Here is a 19,318-nt window from a genome sequence, read left to right as displayed (position 1 = left end):
ATGGACACAGGGAGGGGACCAACACACATGGGGGCCTGTGGGGTGGGTGTTGGGAGGGGGGAGGGAGAGCATCAGCAAGAGTAGCTAATGCATCCTGGGCTTGATACCTAGGTGATGGGTTAATGGGTTTGGTAAACTACCATGGCAGATGTTTACCTGTGTAACAAACCTGCATGTCCTGCACATGTACCCCAGAACTTGAAATAAAGAAAATGGACAAAGGATATGAACGGATATTTCACTGCTGTCACAGGTGGCAATATGTGCATGAAAAGATGTTAAACATCATTAGCTATTTATTCGGGAAATACAAATTAAAACCACAATTGCTTTCATCACTACGCACTTCTTGGAATGGCTAAAATAAGAATGCTAACACCAAATGCTGGTGAGTATGTGGAGAAACTAGGTTTCTCATATTTTGTTGATGGGAATGTGAAATGGTATAGCCACTCTGCAAAAAGAGTATGGCAGTTTTGAACAAAACTAAACACGCACTTACTTTTTCACCAAGTATAAAACCAAGTGTTTTCCACCAAGCTTGGAGCTGAGGTCTCGGCTCAAATGTTACCTCCTCAGTGAGGCCTTCCCTGATCACCCTAACTAAAATAACCACCTCTGGCTGAGTGTGGTGGCTTATGCCTATAATTCTAGCACTTTAGGAGGCCGATGGCAGGAGGATCACTTGAGCCCAGGGGTTCGAGACCAGCCTGAACAACATAGTGAGACCTCATCTCTACAAAAAATTAAAAAATTAGCTGGGCATGGCCGGACACAGTGGCTTACGCCTGTAATCCCAGCACTTTGGGAGGCTGAGGAGGGCGGATCACGAGGTTAGGAGATCAAGACCATCCTGGCTAACATGGTGAAACCCTGTCTCTACTGAAAATACAAAAAATTAGCCGGGCATGGTGGCATGCGCCTATAGTCCCAGCTACTTGGGAGGCTGAGGCAGGAGAATTGCTTGAACCCGGGAGGCAGAGGTTGCAGTGAGCTGAGATCATGCCATTACACTCCAGCCTGGGCAGCAGAGCAAGACTCTGTCTCAAAAAAAAAAAAAAATTAGCTGGGCATGGTGATGTGCATCTGTAGTCCAAGCTACTCAAGAGGCTGAGGCAGGAAGATCTACTTGAGCCCTGGAGGCTGAGGCTGCAGTGAGCATGATTGTGCCACTGCACTCCAGCCTGAGGGAGAGAAAGACCCTGTCTAAAAAAAAAAAAGAAAAAATTAAATCCAGACTCCCTGTGCATGCAGCAGGGTTTCTGGGGAAGGGGCTGAAATAATGACTAGAAATCAGCCTCCAGTCAGTTTGGGGAGGGCCTTCCTGACAGCTCTCAGGTTTGAGTTTATCCTGCAGGCCCTGGGAGCCACTGAAGGCCATTGAACAGGGGAAGCACATGACTAACATCAAAGAAGTTCTCTTGACATGCGGAGTGTAGATGGGAACCAAAAGATATAGGGGACAGGGAGCCCAGGAGAGAGGCTGTTGAATTGCTTCTGATTGTGAAGGAAGGATTCAGAGGGGAAAATTGATTCCATCAATATTTAGGATATAAAATGGACTGGCCTTGATGATAGAGTGCATGTGGGGGAAGAGAAAAAGAAAATTTCGGCCAGATGCGGTGGCTCATGCCTGTAATCCCAGCACTTTGGGAGGCTGAGTTGGGTGGATCACTTGAGGTCAGGAGTTCAAGACCAGCCTGGCCAACATGGTGAAACCTTTTCTCTACTAAAAATAGAAAAATTAGCTGGGCGTGGTGGTGCGTACCTGTAATCCCAGCTACTCAGGTGGCTGAGGCAGGAGAATCACTTGAACCTGGGAGGCAGATGTTGCAGTGAGCCGAGATCGCATTATTGTACTCCAGCCTGGGCAACAAGAGTGAAACTCTGTCTCAAAAAAAAAAAAAAAAAGAAAAGAAAATTTTCTTTCAGCTAGGTACGGTGGCTCATGCCTGTAATCCCAGCACTTTGGGAGGCTGAGGCAGGAAGATCGCCTGGGCCCAGGAGTTCAAGACCAGCCTGGGCAATATAGTGAGAAAGGAGAATAAAAGGAGTTTTCCTCGCCTCTACAAAAAAAGGGAGAGAGTTTTCCTCCTAACTTCTTTTCCTTTTTTTTTTTTTTGAAATGCTCTTGTCTCCCAGGCTGGAGTGCAATGGCGCGATCTTCACTCACTGCAACCTCCGCCTTTCAAGTTCAAGCGATTCTCCTGCTTCAGCCTCCCAAGTAGCTGGGATTACAAGAGCGCACCACCGCACCAAGCTAATTTTTGTATTTTTAGTAGAGACGGGGTTTCACCATGTTGGCCAGGCTGGCCTTGAACTCCTGACCTCAAATGATCCGCCCCGCTCAGTCTCTCAAAGTGCTGGGATTACATGAGCTACCTTGCCTGGCCCCTAACTTCTTTTCTTTCCTTTATCCAGCAAATACCTATTGAGTGTCTACTAGATGCCTGTGCACATCTAGGGATGGTAAAGATTTCTGTTCTCAAAGAACATTCTGGTGCAGGAGGCAGATGAGAAGACTAGCAAATACACATGCATAATTTGAGATTGGGGCAAGTGCTTGGAATGAAATAGGGGCATGCGATCAAAAAAGCATGTGAGTAAAGGGAATTTGAGAAGGTTTTCTTTTTCTTTTTTCTTTTCTTTTCTTTCTTTCTTTCTTTTTTTTTTTTTTTTTTTTGAGACAGAGTCTCACTCTGTCATCCAGGCTGGAGTGCAAAGGTGCAATCTCGGCTCACTGCAACCTCTGCCTCCCAGGTTCAAGCAATTCTCCTGCCTCAGCCTCCCGAGTAGCTGGGATTATAGGCATGAGTTAATTTTTTTGTATTTTTAGTAGATACTGGGTTTCACCATGTTGGCCAGGCTGGTCTCATTCTCCTGACCTCAAGTAATCCACCTGCCTCAGCCTCCCAAAGTGCTGAGATTACAGGCATGAACCACTGTGCCCAGTCTTTTTTCATATTTTTTGTAGAGATGGGGTTTCACCATGTTGCCCAGGCTAGACTTGAACTCCTGGGCTCAAGTGATCCTCCCACCTCAGCCTCCTGAGTAGCTGAGGCTACAGGTATGCACCATCATGCCCAGATACATTTTTTTGGTATTTTTAGTAAAGACGGATTTCTCCATTTTGCCCAGGCTGGTTTCGAACTCCTGGGCTCAAGTGATCTGCCCACCTGGGCTTCCCAAAGTGCTGGGATTACAGGCGTGAGCCACCGCGCCCAGCCGAGATATATATATATATAGAGAGAGAGAGAGAGAGAGAGAGAAAGAGAAAGAAAGAGAGCAGGCTCTTGTTGCCCAGGCTGGAGTGCAGCGGTGCCATCTTGGCTCACTGCAACCTCCATCCCCCTGATCCTCCCGCCTCAGCCTCCCAAGTAGCTGGGACCACAGGCATGTGCCACCACACCCAGCTAATTTTTTGTATTTTTGGTAGAGATGGGTTTTGCCATATTGCCCAGGCTGGTCTCCAACTCCTGAGCACAAGCAATCTGCCTGCCTTGGCCCCACAAAGTGCTGGGAAGTGTGAGTCACCTCGCCTGGCCTGAGATATATTTTTTTAAATAATAATATATAGATTTTTGAAGCACCAGGGGGCACAGGGAAGGCCTCTTTGAAGAAGTACCATTTGAACTGAGACCTGAGTGATGAAAAGAACCAGTCTAGCAAAGAACCAGAGCCCCCAGCAGAGATCCAGGAAAAAGGGCTGCAAGTGCAAGGGCCCTGAGGCAGGGAAGCACTTGGCAAGGAGAGTGGTAGAGGCACGAGGTGGAAAATGTAGGTAGGTCAGCAACACTCGGCCTACTAGGCCTTGGGTTGGAGTTTTTATTTTAGGTAGATGAGAAGCAACTGACATTTTTTGTTTTTTAAAAAATTTCTATAGAGATGGGTTCTCGCTGTGTTGCACAGGCTGGTCTCAAATTCCTGCCCTCAAAGGATCCTCTCGCCTCGGCCTCCTAAAGTATTGGGATTACAGGCATGAGCCTCTGTGCCTGGCTGTAACTGACATGTTTTAAGCAGGGGAATGACATGCTCTAGTGAAAGCCAGTCTGGGCAGCTGGGTAGCCAATGAGGGGATTAGAGAGATTTTGTTGAATGAAAGGCAGATTGAGTCCTGCTACTCGCCCCCTTCATTCCCCTTCATTCATGCCTCATTCTTCCGCCTCCCAGCCCCCTCAACTGGCCAAAGGGAAGTGGAGGCCCTGCCACCTGTAGGGAGGGTCCCCTGGGGCTTGCCCACAGCAAACAGGAAGTCACAGCCTGGTGAGATGGGCCTGGGAACCAGCCACTGAGAAAGTGGGTCTCTTGGGTCCCTGAATTCTTTTTCTGAGTCCCTGCAGCAGTGAAAAAGACACAGAGGCACATAGAGAGTGACAGAGAGAGAAAGAGACAGAGAGGAGAGGCATGGGGCAGAATAAGAACAGATTTAGGAGTTAGAACTCCTGGGTTCTTTTAAAACAATTTTTCTTTTAGAGACAGGGTCTTGTTGTGTTGCCTGGACTGGAGCACAGTGGCTATTCCCAGGCATAATCATGGTGCACTGCAGCCTTGAACTCCTGGGCTCAAGCGATCCTTCTACCTCAGCCTCCCAAGGACCTGGGACCATAGGCGTGTACCACTGTGCCTGGCTTTTGCCTGGTTTTAAACTGAGGCAGTATGACTTGAGCTCTTAGGCATTAATTGATGCTGTATCTCATTAACTGAGGGCTTGCTATGTGCTGGACACTGGGCTAATAGTGCCTAACATATTGTCATTTTTAATCTTCACAAACAATATTTGTATAGGACTGTTTTCTTTCTTTTTTTTTTTTTTTGAAACGGAGTCTCACTCTGGTGCCCAGGCTGGAGTGCAGTGGTGTGATCTCGGCTCACTGCAACCTCCGCCTCCTGGGTTCAAGTGATTCTCCTGCCTCAGCCTCCTAAGTACCTGGGATTACAGGCGTGCGCCACCATGCCCAGCTAATTTTTTTTTTTTTTTTTGAGACGGAGTCTATGTGCCCAGCATTGTTCTAGGGCACTTGCAATTAGTGGTGAACAACACGGTGTCTACTCCAAAGGGCTCACATTCTTGTGCAGAAAACAGAAATGAACAAATAAACACACAAGATCATTTCCCGTGGTAGTGAGAGCTGGGATGAAAATAAAACAGCGTGGCAGGGAGGAGGCAAGTGTTGTGAGTCTGGAGGGTTCCTGGAGAATGGGGCCTGAGGCGTGACCACCCCCTTCCTCTCTGGGGGGACTGCCTGCCGCCCCCGCAGACACCCATGGTTGAGTGCCCTCCAGGCCCCTGCCTGCCCCAGCATCCCCTGCGCGAAGCTGGGTGCCCCGGAGAGTCTGACCACCATGCCACCTCCTCGCCTCCTCTTCTTCCTCCTCTTCCTCACCCCCATGGAAGTCAGGCCCGAGGAACCTCTTGTGGTGAAGGTGGAAGGTACGTCCAAAGGGCAGAAAGGGAAGGGATTGAGGCTGGAAACTTGAGCTGTGGCTGGGTGTCCTTGGCTGAGTAACTTACCCTCTCTGAGCCTCCATTTTCTTATTTGTAAAATTCAGGAAAGGGTTGGAAGGACTCTACCGGCTCCTCCACTCCCAGCTTTTGGAGTCCTCTGCTCTATAACCTGGTGTGAGGAGTGGGGGGGCTTGGAGGTCCCCCCCCACCCATGCCCACACCTCTCTCCCTCTCTCTCCACAGAGGGAGATAACGCTGTGCTGCAGTGCCTCAAGGGGACCTCAGATGGCCCCACTCAGCAGCTGACCTGGTCTCGGGAGTCCCCGCTTAAACCCTTCTTAAAACTCAGCCTGGGCCTGCCAGGCCTGGGAATCCACATGAGGCCCCTGGCCATCTGGCTTTTCATCTTCAACGTCTCTCAACAGATGGGGGGCTTCTACCTGTGCCAGCCGGGGCCCCCCTCTGAGAAGGCCTGGCAGCCTGGCTGGACAGTCAATGTGGAGGGCAGCGGTGAGGGCCGGGCTGGGGCAGGGGCAGGAGGAGAGAAGGGAGGCCACCATGGACAGAAGAGGTCCGCGGCCACAATGGAGCTGGAGAGGGGCTGGAGGGATTGAGGGCGAAACTCGGAGCTAGGTGGGCAGACTCCTGGGGCTTCGTGGCTTCAGTATGAGCTGCTTCCTGTCCCTCTACCTCTCACTGTCTTCTCTCTCTCTGCGGGTCTTTGTCTCTATTTATCTCTGTCTTTGAGTCTCTATCTCTCTCCCTCTCCTGGGTGTCTCTGCATTTGGTTCTGGGTCTCTTCCCAGGGGAGCTGTTCCGGTGGAATGTTTCGGACCTAGGTGGCCTGGGCTGTGGCCTGAAGAACAGGTCCTCAGAGGGCCCCAGCTCCCCTTCCGGGAAGCTCATGAGCCCCAAGCTGTATGTGTGGGCCAAAGACCGCCCTGAGATCTGGGAGGGAGAGCCTCCATGTGGCCCACCGAGGGACAGCCTGAACCAGAGCCTCAGCCAGGGTATGGTGATGACTGGGGAGATGCCGGGAAGCGGGGGTCCAGAGACAGAGGGGAGGGGAAACTGAAGAGGTGAAACCCTGAGGATCAGGCTTTCCTTGTCTTATCTCTCCCTGTCCCAGACCTCACCATGGCCCCTGGCTCCACACTCTGGCTGTCCTGTGGGGTACCCCCTGACTCTGTGTCCAGGGGCCCCCTCTCCTGGACCCATGTGCACCCCAAGGGGCCTAAGTCATTGCTGAGCCTAGAGCTGAAGGACGATCGCCCGGCCAGAGATATGTGGGTAATGGAGACGGGTCTGTTGTTGCCCCGGGCCACAGCTCAAGATGCTGGAAAGTATTATTGTCACCGTGGCAACCTGACCATGTCATTCCACCTGGAGATCACTGCTCGGCCAGGTAGAGTTTCTCTCAACTGGGAGGCATCTGTGTGGGGGTACTGGGAAGAAGCGGAAGCCAGTCAATCTTAGATTCCCCCAACCCGAGGGCTACTCCCAGCCTCACCCCAAACCCCAAAACCCCAACTTCCACACAGAACACTGACTCCAAGTCTTTCTTTTTTTTTGACAGAGTCTCGCTCTGTTGCCTAGGCTGGAGTGCAGTGGTGCCATCTTGTCTTGGCTCACTGCAACCTCCGCCTCCCAGGTTCAAGCGATTCCCCTGCCTCAGCCTCCTGAGTAGCTGGGATTACAGGTGCCCACCACCACGCCTGGCTATTTTTTTTTTTTTTTTTGAGACGGAGTCTTGCACTGTCACCCAGGCTGGAGTGCAGTGGCACGATCTCAGCTCACTGCAACCTCCACCTTCCAGGTTCAAGTGATTCTCCTGCCTTAGCCTCCCGAGTAGCTGGGATTAAAGCCTGGCTAATTTTTTTTGTATTTTTAGTAGAGATGGGGTTTCATTATGTTGGCCAGGCTGGTCTCAAACTCCTGACCTCGTGATCCACCCGCCTCGGCCTCCCAAAGTGCTGGGATTACAGACATGAGCCACAGGGCCGGGCCAAGCCTAATTTTGTATTTTTAGTAGAGATGGGGTTTCTCCCTGTTGGACCAGGCTGGTCTTGAACTCCTGACTTCAGGTGATCTGCCTGCCTTGGCCTCCCAAAGTACTGGGACTACAGGCATAAGCCACCGCACCTGGCCTAGACTTCAAGTCTTTCTTCCCTCGCTTCCAAGACACTACTTTTCTGGGTCTTCACCTATCATTGTTTGCACCTGCCCACCAGCTTGGGTGGAGTCTTCCTTCCTCTCCAACTCCTCACTCTTGGAGCCCTGGGCCCTCTTCTCATCCCTGTCTGCACACTTTCCCATTTGACCTTGACTCTCAATGGCTTCTTGGGTCACCATGCCTTGGTGACTCTATTCCAGGCTCCATACTCAGCCATCTCCTGTGCCATTTGATATCCCATGGACACCTCAGGCTCAACAGATACAAAATCAAACTCAATGTCTTCCCCAAGTATAGTCTTCTTGGTGGCCCAGTGTAAGCAGAGGGCACCACCACCTGCTCCCTCGCCCAGGCTAAGAACCTGGGCATCCTTCTTTTTCCTCACCCCGTCCAACAAACTGGTCACAGTGTTCTGCCAATTCTCTCTCCATGCAATCCTATCATGCTATCCTAACTGCAATTCACAAACCCAACCCCAACTTTCACTCCAAACTGGATCCAAGCAATGTGCTGGATCCCAACTGTAACCTTGCAAACTCAACTCTGCCCTTCACTTTGACCGTGACTATCCTTAATTGCAGCAGGAAACTGATCATTATGCTCCCCTCAATCCACACATTGCCTCTGAGTACAGCCATGGTTTGTCCATGATTTGCTCAAAAGACACTGCCCCATGTCCTGTGCCAGGCTCTGTGACAATCCCTGACCTCCTGGGACATGGCTCCTTAGAGAGAGAAGAGCCTTTCTCACAGCTTGGGACTTTGAGTCTGTGTCTTTTTTTTTTTTTTTTTTTTTCTTGAGACAGAGTTTTGCTGTGGTTGCCCAGGCTGGAGTGCAGTGATCTCGGCTCACTGAAACCTCCGCCTCCCGGGTTCAAACGATTCTCCTGCCTCAGCCTCCCAAGTAGCTGGGATTACAGGCACCCACCACCATGCCCAGCTAATTTTTTTGTATTTTTAGTAGAGATGGGCTTTCACCATGTTGGCCAGGCTGGTCTCGAACTCCTGACCTCAGGTGATCCACCCGCCTTTGCCTCCCAAAGTGCTGGGATTACAGGCGTGAACCACCGCGCCCGGCCGAGTCTGTGTCTTGCCTCTGTGCCTCAGACTTGCGGTTCCTTGAGATCTCAGGATTGGGACGTAAGATGCCAGCCTGGGGTCCTCGTCTCATAGCCCCTTCCCCCTAGTACTATGGCACTGGCTGCTGAGGACTGGTGGCTGGAAGGTCTCAGCTGTGACTTTGGCTTATCTGATCTTCTGCCTGTGTTCCCTTGTGGGCATTCTTCATCTTCAAAGAGGTGAGTCATGTCCCCAGTGGGTCTGTCCAAACCCTACTCCATCTTCCCCAGGATAAGCCGGCTCTGGCCAGTCTGACAACCATCTTTCTTTCCTCCCATCCCTCCCTTCAAGACCCCAGAATCCTGTTCTCCCCAGTCTTCCTCTAGCCTCCCTCAAACTTCCCAAGCCTCTTGCAATTTTTTTTTTTTTTGAGACAGGGTCTCATTCTGTCACCCCAGCTGGAGTGCAGTGGCACAATCTGAGCTCACTGTAACCTCTGCCTCCCAGGCTTAAGTGATTCTTGTGCCTCAGCCTCCCGAGTACCTGGGACTACAAGTGTATGCCACCACACCGGCCAATTTTTTATATTTTTAGTAGAGACGAGGTTTCACCATGTTGGCCAGGCTGGTCTCGAACTCTTGACCTCAAATGATCCGCCCACCTCGGCCTCCCAAAGTGCTGGGATTACAGGCATGAGCCACCGCGCCCGTCCGCCTCGCAATTTGAACTCCTGTCTCCTCTGTTGAACCAAGTGACCTCCCCAGCACCTGGCCCCACAAATCCTCACCCTGCCAAGCAGCCCCTCCTCTGATCACTCCCTTTAACTCCCACCAGCCCTGGTCCTGAGGAGGAAAAGAAAGCGAATGACTGACCCCACCAGGAGGTAATGCAACCAGTGCACCCCGCGGTAACACCCTCCACCTTCACTTTATGCCTTGCACTTACTGTTTCCTCTGCCCAGGGGTTCTTTGCTCCGTCTCTACTGTTTCAAATACTGCCCAACCTCAAAGCCCAGCTCCAAAGCTACCTCCTCTGTGAAGACCTCCTTGGAAATGATCATCTCAGACTCCTCTATTGGCTGTCCCAGCACAAGTGATCACGTTTAACTTCTGAAGGCCTGGACAGAATCTTGAGTGGGTCCGCCATTCCATTCCAAGTCGGCCCTCACCGTGCACTTCCTCTTCTCCCGCCAGATTCTTCAAAGTGACGCCTCCCCCAGGAAGCGGGCCCCAGAACCAGTACGGGAACGTGCTGTCTCTCCCCACACCCACCTCAGGCCTCGGTAAGAGGCACCGCCCCTCCAGCCTATAGCTCCGCCCCAGATCCGGGGCTCCACCCCCACTCTCCTCATCCCTCCAATCCGCTGTGCGCCAAGCCTTCTGGAGCTCGGAACTCCGCCCCCGGGGCGGGGAGTCCCGCCCAGCTATGAGCCCCGCCTCTAGAACCAGACCCCGCCTCCAGGGCTCAGAGCCACGCCCCCAGGACCCAGAGCCTGAAGTCGTAATCAAGAGCAGAACTTCGCCCCAGAACTGAAGGCCTCGGCCCTAGATTTAGATTCCGCCCCAGGGTTCAAGGCCGGGTTCCTAGACCCAGAGTCCATTCGCAGAGCCCAAAACATCCTCTTCCCGTGCCCCGCCGCGCGGACCCTTAGCCTTGACCGCCCCCATCTCTTCTGACCACGTCTTACAATGCCCCTCTCGCCAGGACGCGCCCAGCGTTGGGCCGCAGGCCTGGGGGGCACTGCCCCGTCTTATGGAAACCCGAGCAGCGACGTCCAGGCGGATGGAGCCTTGGGGTCCCGGAGCCCGCCGGGAGTGGGTGAATGACTGGGAGAGGGAAGGGTCGTTCCCCACATGGAGGGGGTTGGAGCGGTCTGTGGCCCGAATAGTGGACTGGGCCCTGGAGGAGAGGGGGCATGACTCGGTTCCCCATCCCCATCCCCAAACCCCCAGGCCCAGAAGAAGAGGAAGGGGAGGGCTATGAGGAACCTGACAGTGAGGAGGACTCCGAGTTCTATGAGAACGACTCCAACCTTGGGCAGGACCAGCTCTCCCAGGGTAAGGCTGCCCTCCCCCGTGGCCCCCCACCTCTGCGGTGGCCTGTGGACTCGCATGGACACCCCTCCTTCTCCACCAGATGGCAGCGGCTACGAGAACCCTGAGGATGAGCCCCTGGGTCCTGAGGATGAAGACTCCTTCTCCAACGGTAACTTGGGGCCTTTGTGGGACCTCAGAGACTTAGGTGTAATTGCAGCGCTGTGACACTCCTAGAAGGGGTCCCTGGAGTTCTCTCTCTTCTGCCACAGCTGAGTCTTATGAGAACGAGGATGAAGAGCTGACCCAGCCGGTCGCCAGGACAATGGGTGTGTGTGAGGATGGCAACAGTCCAGGGGGGAGGCGGAGGACACCTGGAGGCCAGGAGGAATAGTAACCTCCCTCTTCCCTTTCCAGACTTCCTGAGCCCTCATGGGTCAGCCTGGGACCCCAGCCGGGAAGCAACCTCCCTGGGTGAGAGATGCTTTCGATCAGACTGCCTTGCCCAGCTTGGGTGACCTGGCCTCAGCTCTGACACCAGATCCAACTTTGACCTGACCCTGACCCCAAACCAGAACCCAATCCTGTGACTCCTCTCACCTCAACACTGAGCCCCATCCCCCATCCTGAGCCCCATCCCCCATCCTGACCCCCAATATTTACCCACTCCCTAACTGTGAATATCAACACCGATCCCAATGCAGTATCAGCCTGGACTTGATCTCCACCTCACCTCAGCCCCAGTGCAGACCTCAACTTGGACCCCAGCTTACTCTGCAGCTTCTTCATGACTCTGACTCCGACTCCCTCCAGTTTCTTCTTTTTCTTTTTTTTTTTTTTGAGACGGAGTCTCCCTCTGTTGCCCAGGCTGGAGTGCAGTTGCCACCTCTGCCTCCTAGGTTCAAGCGATTCTCATGCCTCAGCCTCCTGAGTAGCTGGGATTATAGACGTTTGCCACCACACCTGGCTAATTCTTGTATTTTCAGTAGAGACAGGGTTTCGCCATGTTGGCCAGACTGGTCTCCAACTCCTGGCCTCTAGTGATCTGTCCGCCTTGGCTTCCCAAAGTGCTGGGATTACAGGCATGAGCCACCACGCCCAGCCCAGTTCTGTTCTTGACCCCTTCCTTAGCCATAATCTAACCCATATCTAACCCTGACCCTACAGCTAACTGGGGCCCCAAACTCAATGCTGACCGAATCACCCCTTCCCAGCACAGCATGGGTAATGCCCCTCACCTTCCTCTGCCCCTCAGTCTTCCTCCTTACCGTAGGCTGTACTTCCCATGCCCTAGCCTCCAATTCTCCATCCCCCGCCCAAGCAGGGTCCCAGTCCTATGAGGATATGAGAGGAATCCTGTATGCAGCCCCCCAGCTCCGCTCCATTCGGGGCCAGCCTGGACCCAATCATGAGGAAGGTGGGTGCTTCTGCCGCTGTCCCCTGCTGTCCCCTGGGCTGACTTTGCCTTCCAGCCTACTTCCAGTGCCACCCGTGTTCTCCTCCTCCCTGGTCCTATCCAGATGCAGACTCTTATGAGAACATGGATAATCCCGATGGGCCAGACCCAGCCTGGGGAGGAGGGGGCCGCATGGGCACCTGGAGCACCAGGTGATCCTCAGGTGGCCAGGTGAGCTGGGACTGCCCCTAGGGAAAGCAGGGAGGGAGGGAGATAGGCACGGATGGCAGTGGCTGCTGGCTCTCAGGGAGGGAGAGGGAACAGGGTTCCTAGGGCCTGGTGGGCAGGGGGAGGGCTGCTGGACCCCTCCCCATCACCGTTTCTTCTGCATAGCCTGGATCTCCTCAAGTCCCCAAGATCCACACCTGACTCTGAAATCTGAAGACCTCGAGCAGATGATGCCAACCTCTGGAGCAATGTTGCTTAGGATGTGTGCATGTGTGTAAGTGTGTGTGTGTGTGTGTGTGTGTGTGTGTGTGTGTGTATACATGCCAGTAACACTTCCAGGCCCCTTTGTATTTCTTAAATAAACTCAATGAGCTCTTCCAATCCTATGAAGTAGTGCCGTTGTGTGGGAAGGAAGGGAAGGAAAGGAAAGGAAGGAAAGGGAAGGGAAGGAAAGGAAGGGAAGGAAAGGCGTCTTGAATCCCATGGAAGAGGGAGGGCTGCCTTCTGCATACAAAGGGCCTTTTCCCGGTGCGGTGGCCCACACTTGTAATCTCAGCACTTTAGGAGGCCAAGCAGGTGGATCATTTGAGGTCAGGAGTTCGAGACCAGCCTGGCCAACCTGGTGAAACCCCGTCTCTACTAAAAATACAAAAATTAGCTGGGTATGGTGGCGAGCCTGTAGTCCCAGCTACTCGGGAGGCTGAGGTTGGAGAATCACTTGAACCTGGGAGGCAGAGCTTGCAGTGAGTGGAGATGGTGCCATTACACTTCAGCCTGGGCGACAGAGCGAGACTTCGTCTCAACAAAAAATAAAAATAAAAATAAAACAAAGGGCCTTTCCCCTTCCGTGGCCTAGCCTTCACCTACTGCCCTCTTTTGCCCGCTGCCCACAGATCCGTCACGATCAGCCCCCTCCCACCATCCAGCTACCCAATTATCATTAATTCAGCAGTTACACGCTGGGTGCCCAGCGGAGAAACAGCCCAGGAATTAGCAGTCTAGTTAGAAGATGCTATTCATTGTCACTGAGTACTTATTTATTGAGCATCTACTATACTCTTCTTTTTTTTTGTTTGTTTTTGAGACAGGCTCTCGCTTTGTTGCCCAGGCTGGAGTGCTGTGGTGCAATCATGGCTCACTGCAGCCTCGACCTCCCAGGCTCAAGAATTTCTCCCACCTCAACCTCCCAAGTAGCTGGGATTACAGGTGCCCGCCACCATGCCCAGCTAATTTTTTGCATTTTTAGTAGAGACAGGGTTTCACTATGTTGGCCAGGCTGGTCTCAAACGCCTGACCTCATGATCCACCCGCCTCGGCCTCCCAAAGTGCTGGGATTACAGGTGTGAGCCACCGCACCCGGCCACAGCTCATTTTTTATTTTTTGTAGAGATGAGGTCTTGAATGCCTCATGCTGCCCAGGCTGGTCTTGAACGCCTGGGCTCCAGTGATCCTACCAACCTTGGCCTCCCAAAGTGCTGAGATTACAGGTGCCCACTATCACACCCGGATAATTTTGTATTTTTAGTAGAGACAGGGTTTCCCCATGCTGGCCAGGCTGGTCTCAAACTCCTGACCTCAGGTGATCCACCTGCCTCAGCCTCCCAAAGTTCTGGGATTACAGGCGTGAGCCACAGTGCCTGACCTTACTATGTTCTAAGCACTAATATCAATCAGCAAATTTTATCATTACAGTAACTTCACAAAGATAGTAAGCACTTATTATGTGCCAGGATTGTGTTCAAATATTTTATGCATATTTTATGGACATGTTATGTATGTTTGTGTATATTCATTCATTTTATCTTTACGACCCTATGAGGTAGGTATACTATTAATATTATTTTCACCATTTCTTTTCTTTCTTTCTTTCTTTCTTTTTTTTTTTTTTGAGACAGGGTGTCACTCTGTCACCCAAGCTGGAGTGGGTGGTGCCATCTTGGCTCACTGCAACCTCTGCCTCCTGGGTTCAAGCTATTCTCCTGCCTCAGCCTCCCAAGTAGCTGGGATTACAGGCCTGTGCCACCACACCTGGCTAATTTTTGTATTTTTAGTAGAGATGGAGTTTCTCCATGTTGGCCAGGCTGGTCTCTATCTCCTGGCCCCCAGTTACCAGCTCCCTGCCTTGACCTCCCACCCTGTTTTTGTTGTAGAAATTTCTTCTTTATCTCTGAGCATGTAAAACTTACTTCATCTTTTTTTTTTTTTTTTTTTTTTTTGAGACGGAGTCTCGCTCTGTCACCCAGGATGGAGTGCAGTGGCACCGTCTCGGCTCACTGCAACCTCTCTCTTCCCTGTTCAAGCGATTCTCCTGCCTCTGCCTCCTGAGTAGCTGGGATTATAGGCATGTGCCACCACACTCGACTAATTTTTGTATATTTAGTAGAGACGGGGTTTCACTATGTTGGCCAGGCTGGTGTCGAACTCCTGACCTCAGGCGATCCGCCCACTTCAGCCTCCCAAAGTGCTGGGATTACAGGCGTGAGCCACTGTGCCTGGCCTATCTTTTTTTTTTTTTTTTTTTGACAGAGTCTTGTTCTGTCACCCAGGCTGGAGTGCAGTGGCTTGATCATAGCTCACTGCAACTCCTGGTCTCAAGCAATCTGCCTGCCTTGGCCTCCCAAGGTGCTGGGATTACAGGCACCCAGCCCCTAAAACTTCTTTCATCTGTATTAACATTACTACGATGTGCCAGGCATTGTACCGTTCTCCAGGTGGTGACTCATTTTATCTTTACCACTGTCCTATGAGGAAAGTACACTAAAAATTATTATTATTTTACAGCTAAGGAGATTGGGGCACAGATAAATTAAATACTTCAATTGCTAACTGACTTTAGGCAACTTAACCTGACCCTCCACTGCCTCAGCTATAAAATCCCATTAAGGCGGAGGCATGCTGTAGTTACTATTACTTTTACATGGCATGTAAAAGAAGTTAAAGAAACCTTCCATGGAGGCAGGGCACAGTGGCTTATGTCTGTAATCCCAGCCCTTTTGGAGGCCAAGGCAGGTGGGATCAACTGAGGTCAGGAGTTCGAGACCAGCCTGGCCAACATGGCGAAACCCGTTTCTACTAAAAATACAAAAATTAGCCGGGCATGGTGGCAGGCGCCTGTAATTACAGCTACTCGGGAGGCTGAGGCAGGAGAATTGCTTAAATCCGGGAGGCGGAGGTTGCAGTGAGCCAAGATGGCACCACTGCACTCCAGCCTGGGTGGCAGAGCGAGACTCCGTCTCAAAACAACAACAACAAAAACCTTCCATGGTGACCCCATGAGCCATGAGAATGGAAGTCCCCATGGAAGGTTTCTTTGATTTCACGGAAGGTGTCTTTGACTTCTTTGTGTTTCTCCTGGCTGTGACAGCCTCATGGGTTCCTGGGGCCCCACTGACAACCTCTGGGGCTGGCTTGCTTTGGCTCCTGCCACAGTCTTACAGGCTGCACAAGATTCTGACCATTTTATTTATGAGTTCCTCAGAACAGGTTTCTGCACCAGAGGTTTGGGCTAACTCCAAGCCTATACTTTGGTTAGCTTTGGGGTTCTGAGTGCCTGGATGGCTTTTTCCATTCATTCTCAGGTGGCTCGCTTCTACATTGTGAGCCAGGGCCTGGGGATGGATTTTTTTTTTTTTTTTTTGAGATGACGTCTTGCTCTGTTGCTCAGGCTGGAGTGCAGTGGCACTATCTCGGCTCACTGCAAGCTCCGTCTCCTGGGTTCACGCCATTCTCCTGCCTCAGCCTCCCAAGTAGCTGGGACTACAGGCGCCCGCAACCACACCTGGCTAATTTTTTTTTTTTTTGAGATGGAGTCTCACTCTGTTGCCCAGGCTGGAGTGCAGTGGCGCGATCTCGGCTCACTGCAAGCTCTGCCTCCCAGGTTCACACCATTCTCCTGCCTCAGCCTCCTGAGTAGCTGGGACTACAGGCACCCGCCACCACCCCCAGATAATTTTTTTGTATTTTTAGTAGAGACAGCGTTTCACCGTGTTAGCCAGGATGGTCTCGCTCTCCTGACCTCGTGATCCACCCACCTTCACCTCCCAAAGTGCTAGGATTATAGGCGTGAGCCACCATGCCTAGCCAAGCTTGTGGTTTTCTTTCTGGAAGTGACGCAGTGCACTGAGAAGAATCCGTCCCACGCCACAGCCCTTACAGTCATCGTTATTGACATCACAGTCAAGTACAGCAGCCACTTGGGCTCCCGGGGCATGCACTGGAGTTGGTACTTTATAAAGACAAGCTGTAGGCAACAGTCTGATTAACTCGATGCCACAGCACATCGCAGATTACCAACGTCCAGTTCCCATTCCCTTGGAGCTCAGACAAAGCTCAAACCCAAGGGCATAGACAAACCAGTCCCCAAATGCTATCCTTGTGGATCTATCTCCAGGCACCCCTCTTGTAATAATGCTACATCGATCGGGATCCACTCACAAGGCGGAAACCACAGTCATTTAAACAGGGAAGTTTTAACAGAACAATGAACTATTTACAGGGGATTGTGACTAAGTGTGAATCAAAGAGAACTCTAAAAAACACCCATGGGGCCGGGCGTGGTGGCTCATGCCTGTAATCCCAGCACTTTGGGAGGCTGAGGCAGGCAGATCGCGAGGTCAGGAGTTCGAGACCAGCCTGGCCAACATAGTGAAACTCCGTCTCTCCTACAAATATAAAAATTAGCTGGGTGTGGTGGCACGCAACTGTAGTCTCAGCTACCTGGGAGGCTGAGGCAGGAGAATCGCTTGAACCCGGGAGGCAGAGGTTGCAGTCAGCCGAGATCATGCCAGTGCACTCCAGCCTGGGTGACAGAGGGAGACTCTGTCTCAACACACACACACACACACACACACACACACACGCAAACAACAACCACTAAAAAACACCCAAAGGGTGAGGGAGAGAGCCCAGAGAAAGAACAAACCTGGAAGGGGGTAGCCTCGTTAAGGCTGGGTCTCAGACCTCACTGGAGAGAGGTGGCTGCAGCCCATTGGACGGTGAGGTTGGCTGGGTTGCCCCAGGTCACAGCTGGTCCACAACCAGCTGGCTGAGGCTGGTGGCCAGGGGACCACAAGCAGAAACCCCTCCTGCTGGGGTGCCAAGGTTGTCAGGCTGGGAACCACACACTGGGGCTGGCAGGCAGGAAGTTGAATGCCACTGTGTGTCCGGTGCAGGGCTGCCTGCCACGGGGGTGGGAGAGAGGAGGAACCAGGACAAGCCCCTTCCTCCTGTGGCGTCCCTCCGGTGCCCTCTACTGGCAAAGAAGAAATGTTTGCCAGTTCCACATCTGGTAGCAAGCGGTGCAATAAATGGATTTGGAACTGGGAGGCAACAGATAGAAAACTGGCACCAGTATGTGCTCATGGTAAAAAAAAAAAAAAAAAAAAAAAAAGGAAAGGCAAGTTTTGTTTCTCTTTCCTTCTTGCTTGCTTGCTTTCTCTTTCTTTCTTTCTATTATTATTTTGAGAGAGGTTCTTGCTCTGTCGCCTAGGCTGGAGTGCAGTGACAATCTGGGCTCATTGAAGCCTCGAACTCCCAGGCTCAAGTAACCCTCCCACCTCAGCCTCCCAAGTAGCTGGGACTACAGGTGTGTACCACCATGCCCGGCTAATGTTTATTTATTTATGTATTTTTTGTAAAGATGAGGTCCTCACTATGTTGCCCTGGCTTGTCTCGAACTCCTGGGCTCAAGCGATCCTCCCACCTTGGCCTCTCAAAGTGTTGAGATTATAGGTGTGAGCCACCACACCTGGCCACAGTTTCATTTCAGAATGTCCTTGTTGAAGCAGTAAAAATGATCAATTTTATTAAATCTCAACCGTTGAATATATTTCTTCGTAATATTCTGCGTGTCAAAATGAGAAGAATGGATAAAGTGTTGAGATTAATCATAAATCCAATGGTTACCTCTGGAAAGGCTCTCAGACATGGAGTTGTGGGATGAACCAACCACCACCTGTCATGGAACACCATTTATACATGGAAGAACCGAGAACAATTTATTATTATTTTGAGACGGAGTCTCACTCCGTCGCCCAGGATAGAGTGCAGTGGCGCAATCTTGGCTCACTGCAACCTCTGCCTCCTGGATTCAAACAATTTTCATGCCTCAGCATCCCAAGTAGCTGGGATTACAGGCGCACACCACTACACTGGGCTAATTTTTGTGCCTTTAGCAGAGATGGGGTTTCACCATGTTGTGCTGGGATTATAGGCGTGAGCCACTACGCCCAGCCAAATTATTATTATTCAGACTTGGGTAGCTGGCAGACATTGTTTCAACAATGAACTGAGTCGGTCACATCAAGAAAAACAACAGACAGTGCTACCAATGATGAAATTCTTTTTTTTTTTTTTTTTTTTTTTTTTGAGATAGAGTCTCGCTCTGTCACCCAGGCTGGAGTGCAGTGGCACCATCTCGGCTCATTGCCGAGATCTCGGCTCATTGCAACCTCCATCTCCCAGAAGGGTCAGGTGATTCTCCTGCCTCAGCCTCCCAAATAGCTGAGATTACAGGTGCGTGCCACCACACTTGGCTAATTTCTGTATTTTTAGTAGAGACGGGGTTTCACCATTTTGGCCAGGCTGGTCTCCAACTCCTGACCTCAAGTAATCTTCCCACCTCGGCCTCCCAAAGTGCTGGGATTACAGGCGTGAGCCACTGCACCTGGCCAAAATTCTACTTTTTAAGTGAAAATTAGAATTAAAAAAAATGAAAAAAAAATCTGTTTTCATTAGCCTGGCGGCTGCCTACTACTTACAGATTTTATCCTCTCTATTATTATTATTATTATTATTATTATTATTATTATTGAGATGGAGTCTCGCTCTGTCCCCCAGGCTGGAGTGCAGTGGCATGATCTCGGCTCACTGCAAGCTCTACCTCCCAGGTTCACGCCATTCTCCTGCCTCAGTCTCCTGAGTACCTTGGACTACAGGCACCTGCCACCATGCCTGGCTAATTTTTTGTATTTTTAGTAGGGATGG

The 19,318-nt window shown here is 51.5% G+C and overlaps 1 protein-coding gene across 2 annotated transcripts; it reads left to right on the top strand.

Annotated features, from left to right (window-relative positions):
• The first annotated feature begins 3,708 nt into the window (after positions 1–3,708).
• Positions 3,709–16,018, top strand: CD19 (CD19 molecule). 2 transcript variants are annotated; one of them, XM_034951864.3, is made up of 15 exons: positions 3,709–5,431; positions 5,690–5,956; positions 6,253–6,456; positions 6,576–6,851; positions 8,806–8,916; positions 9,512–9,560; positions 9,871–9,959; positions 10,382–10,495; positions 10,630–10,734; positions 10,814–10,882; positions 10,983–11,039; positions 11,128–11,184; positions 12,035–12,127; positions 12,231–12,337; positions 12,500–16,018. In XM_034951864.3, exons 1-14 carry the CDS (start codon positions 5,344–5,346, stop codon positions 12,320–12,322), a joined length of 1,671 nt encoding a protein of 556 aa, XP_034807755.1. In that variant the 5' UTR covers positions 3,709–5,343; the 3' UTR covers positions 12,323–12,337; positions 12,500–16,018. The 2 variants fall into 2 exon arrangements, with proteins under 2 accessions (XP_034807755.1, XP_063453592.1); XM_063597522.1 differs by having other exon boundaries at positions 12,032–12,127.
• The last annotated feature ends 3,300 nt before the right edge of the window (positions 16,019–19,318 follow it).

The sequence above is a fragment of the Pan paniscus genome, chromosome 18, assembly GCF_029289425.2.
Source record: "Pan paniscus chromosome 18, NHGRI_mPanPan1-v2.0_pri, whole genome shotgun sequence".
NCBI classification, from domain to species: Eukaryota; Metazoa; Chordata; class Mammalia; order Primates; family Hominidae; genus Pan; species Pan paniscus.
This window is presented reverse-complemented; position numbering and strand designations above follow the sequence as displayed.

Coding starts and splice junctions, on each gene's coding strand:
- CD19 (XM_063597522.1), top strand. CDS start 5,344: ATGCCACCTCCTCGCCTCCTCTTCTTCCTCCTCTTCCTCACCCCCATG. Junction 10,883..10,982: donor TGAAGACTCCTTCTCCAACG/GTAACTTGGGGC, acceptor CTTCTGCCACAG/CTGAGTCTTATGAGAACGAG. Junction 11,040..11,127: donor GCCGGTCGCCAGGACAATGG/GTGTGTGTGAGG, acceptor TTCCCTTTCCAG/ACTTCCTGAGCCCTCATGGG.